This window comes from Salvelinus sp. IW2-2015, linkage group LG19, assembly GCF_002910315.2.
Source record: "Salvelinus sp. IW2-2015 linkage group LG19, ASM291031v2, whole genome shotgun sequence".
NCBI lineage: Eukaryota > Metazoa > Chordata > Actinopteri > Salmoniformes > Salmonidae > Salvelinus > Salvelinus sp. IW2-2015.
This window is the reverse complement of record NC_036859.1, coordinates 28,551,803-28,556,421: the sequence shown is the minus strand read 5'-3', so window position 1 is coordinate 28,556,421 and position 4,619 is coordinate 28,551,803. Positions and strand designations below refer to the sequence as shown.

The window sequence follows — 4,619 nt, the reverse complement described above, 5'->3', positions numbered from 1 at the left end:
GCTAAAACAGGAAGAGGTCTGTCCATGATAGGGCATTGCTCTGCCTTCGTGACATCTCAGTCGACCAGACAGGTCCTACAGGCCCTAGTTTTGTCAGCACAGCAATGATTTGTTAAGGAAATCTTAAGTCTTATTATATACAGCCGGGAAGAACTATTGGATATAAGAGCGACGTCAACTTACCAACATTACGACCAGGAATACGACTTTCCCGAAGCGGATCCTCTGTTTGGACCACCAAGACAATGGATCTAATCCCAGAAGCCGACCCAAAACAACGGTGCCGCAGAAGGGGCAGACGGAGCGGCCTCCTGGTCAGGCTCCGTAGATGTGCACATCGTCCACCGCTCCGGAGTATACTACTCGCCAATGTCCAGTCTCTTGACAACAAGATAGATGAAATTCGAGCAAGGGTTGCCTTCCAGAGAGACATCATAGATTGTAACATTCTCTGTTTCACGGAAACATGGCTCTCTCGGGATATGAAGCCATCGGGCTTCTCCATGCATTGCGCCGACAGAGATAAACACCTCTCTGGGAAGAGGAAGGTCGGGGGTGTATGCTTCATGATAAACGACTCATGGTGTAATCATAACAACATACAGGAACTCAAGTCCTTCTGCTCACCCGACCTAGAATTCCTTACAATCAAATGCCGGCCATATTACCTACCAAGAGAATTCTCGACAGTTATCGTCACAGATGTGTACATTCCCCCTCAAGCAGACACCAAGACGGCCCTCAAGGAACTTCACTGGACTCTATGTAAACTGGAAACCATATGTCCTGAGGCTGCATTTATTGTAGCTGGGGATTTTAACAAAGCAGAATTGAGAACAAGGCTACCTAAATTCTATCAGCATAATGATTACACTACGCGCGGTGGTAATACACTTGATCACTGCTACTCTAACTTCCGCGATGCTTACAAAGCCCTCCCTTCGGCAAATTCGACCACGATGCCATCTTGCTCCTACCGTTTTATTGGCAGAAACTCAAGCAGGATGTACCAGTGACTAGATGTACCAGTGACTTGAGGATAATATAGTGCCACCGTCGCGGCCCACTAACAAGGACGGCCCCCCTCTCCTTCTCCGTGGCCGACGTGAGTAAAATATTTAAATGTGTTAACCCTCGCAGGGCTGCTGGCCCAGACGGCATCTCTAGCCGCGTCCCCAGAGCATGCGCAGACCAGCTGGCTGGTGTGTTTACGGACATATTCAATCTCTCCCTATCCCAATCTGCTGTCCCCACATGCTTCAAGATGGCCACCACTGTTCCTGTACCCAAGAAGGCAAAGATAACTGAACTAAATGACTACCGCCCCGTAGCACTCACTTCTGTCATCATGAAGTGCTTTGAGAGACTAGTCAAGGATCATATCACCTCCACCTTACCGGCCACCCTAGACCCACTTCAGTTTGCATACCGCCCCAACAGGTCCACAGACATTGCAATCGCCATCACGCTGCACACTGCCCTATCCCATCTGGACAAGAGGAATACCTATGTAAGAATGCTGTTCATTGACTACAGCTCAGCATTCAACACCATACTACCCTCCAAGCTCATCATCAAGCTGGAGGCCCTGGGTCTCAACCCCACCCTGTGCAATTGGGTCCTGGACTTTCTGACGGGCCGCCCCCAGGTGGTGAAGGTAGGAAACAACATCTCCACTTCGCTGACCCTCAACACTGGGGCCCCACAAGGGTGCGTGCTCAGCCCCCTCCTGTACTCCCTGTTCACCCACGACTGCGTGGCCATGCACGCCTCCAACTCAATCATAAGGTTTGCAGACGACACAACAGTAGCTGGCTTGATTACCAACAACGACGAGACATCCTACAGGGAGGAGGTGAGGGCACTCGGAGTGTAGTGTCAGGAAAACAACCTCTCACTCAACGTCAACAAAACAAAGCAGATGATCGTGGACTTCAGGAAACAGCAGAGGGAGAACTCCCCTATCCATATCGAAGGAACAGCAGTGGAGAAGGTGAAAAGTTTTAAGTGCCTCGGCGTACACATCACAGACAAACTGAAATGGTCCACCCACACAGACAGTGTGGTGAAGAAGACGCAACAGTGCCTCTTCAACCTCAGGAGGCTGAAGAAATTTGGCTTGTCACACAAAACCCTGACAAACTTTTCCGGACGCACAATCGAGAGCATCCTGACGGTCTGTATCACAGCCTGGTACAGCAACTGCACCGCAAGGCTCTCCAGAGGGTGGTGCGGACTGCACAACACATCACCGAGGGCAAACTACCTGCCCTTCATGACACCTACAGCACCCGATGTCACAGGAAGGCCAAAAAGATCATCAAGGACAACAACCACCCGAGCCACTGCCTGTTCACACCGCTACCATCCAGAAGGCGAGGTCAGTACAGGTGCATCAAAGCTGGGACCGAGAGATTAAAAAACTGAAAAAACTGAAAAAGATCTCAAGGCCACCAGACTGCTAAACAGYCATCACTAACTCAGAGAGGCTGCTGCCTACATTGAGACCCAATCACTGTCCACTTTAATAAATGGATCACTAGTCACTTTAAACAATGCCACTTTAAATAATGCCACTTTAATAATGTTTACATATCTTACATTACTCATATCATATGTATATACTGTATTTTATACCATCTATTGCACCTTGCCTATGCCGCTCAGCCATCACTCATCCATATATTTAAATCAAATCAAATTTTATTAGTCACATACACATGGTTAGCAGATGTTAATGCGAGTGTAGCGAAATGCTTGTGCTTCTAGTTCCGACAATGCAGTAATAACCAACAAGTAATCTAACCTAACAATTCCACAACTACTACCTTATACACACACAAGTGTAAAGGGATAAAGAATATGTACATAAAGATATATGAATGAGTGGTGGTACAGAACGGCATAGGCAAGATGCAGTAGATTGGTATAAGAGTACGGTATATACATATGAGATGAGTACTGTAGGGTATTTAAACATAAAGTGGCATAGTTTAAAGTGGCTAGTGGTACATGTATTACATAAAGATGGCAAGAAGCAGTAGATGATATAGAGTACAGTATATACATATGAGATGGGTAAGTGTAGGGTATGTAAACATTATATTAAGTGGCATGGTTTTAAAGTGGCTAGTGGTACATTTTTACATAATTTCCATCAATTCCCATTTTTAAAGTGGCTGGAGTTGAGTCAGTATGTTGGCAGCGGCCGCTAAATGTTAGTGTGGGCTGTTTAAAGTCTGATGGCCTTGAGATAGAAGCTGTTTTTCAGTCTCTCGGTCCCTGCTTTGATGCACTCTGTACTGATGCCTTCTGGATGATAGCGGGGTGAACAGGCAGTGGCTTGGGTGGTTGTTGTCCTTGATGATCTTATATATACATATTCTCATTCACCCCTTTAGATTTGTGTGTATTAGGTAGTTGTTGGGAAATTGTTAGATGACTTGTGAGATATTACTGCACTGTCAGAACTAGAAGCACAAGCATTTCGCTACATTCACATTAACATCTGCTAACCATGTGTATGTGACCAATAATATTTGATTTAATTTGATTTGGTAGGCCGTCATTGTAAATAAGAATTTGTTCTTAAATGACTTGCCTAGTTAAATAATAAAATGAAAAAAAAATGTGTGGTGCCATTTGTAAAGCCATCCCCCTGGGCAAAAACTTGTTCAATCAACGTTGTTTCCACGTCATTTCAACCCAAACAATCTAAGTGATGACGTTGAATCAACATGGGAAACTAACTGGATTTACAAAATGTCCTCAACGTAAGGGCATTTTGTTCTTTTAACCTAAATCCAATGACATGGTGACATTCGTTGTTGATTTCACATTGAATTCACGTGAGTTGACAACTCAATCAAATGTAAATCAAAATTAGACGTTGAACTGATATCTGTGTCCAGTGGGAGGTGTCTTGATCAGTCCAGGAGAATATAATTAGGCTCGCACATATCACATACACCGTATGCAGTGAAACATGAGAGCACATGCACAGACTCATGCACACACCTTCACACGCACGCACACACACAGACACACATTCACACATACACACATTCAAACACACACGAACACACACACATTCAAAAGGCACATACATTCACACACACACATACACACACGCACATACACACACACACACACACACACAGATGACAATATAAGAAACGTGCAGCCTTACTTTGATTTCTCCAGTCTTCTGAATGACACCCGCGTCCTGTTCCACAAAGTCCTGGTCCCTGGGGGAGAAGACAGGAATGTTTGACGAGGGCTGTACCTAACCATCCTCCCTTTCCTCCATCTCCACCTCCCCCCTCCCTCTTCCCCTCTTCCCCATCCTCCATCGCCACTCCATCCATTCTCTTTAGTATGTCAGTCATACAGACATAGCATATGGAACCAGAGGCAGGCTGTCCGTGAACACGTGTGTGTGTGTGTGTGTGTGTGTGTGTGTGTGTGTGTGTTTGTGTGTGTGTGTGTGTGTGGTGTGTGTGTGTGTGTGTGTGTGTGTGTGTGTGTGTGTGTGTGTGTGTGTGTGTGTGTGTGTGTGTGTGTGTGAGAATATACCAACTGAGCATGTGCAAAGGGGTTGCGTGTAGATGGAGAAGAGT

General features: G+C 45.8%; 1 protein-coding gene across 1 annotated transcript in view; it reads right to left on the bottom strand.

Annotated features, from left to right (window-relative positions):
- Positions 1-4,396, bottom strand: part of LOC111979056 (uncharacterized) — a 21,319-nt gene extending 16,923 nt beyond the window's left edge. The window contains exons 1-2 of the mRNA XM_024009349.2: positions 4,391-4,396; positions 4,190-4,279 (exon numbers count right to left, since the gene is read on the bottom strand). Of these exons, the coding sequence (XP_023865117.1) occupies positions 4,190-4,279; positions 4,391-4,396 (96 nt within the window). The remainder of the gene's footprint in view (positions 1-4,189; positions 4,280-4,390) is intronic.
- Between the last annotated feature and the right edge of the window lie 223 nt (positions 4,397-4,619).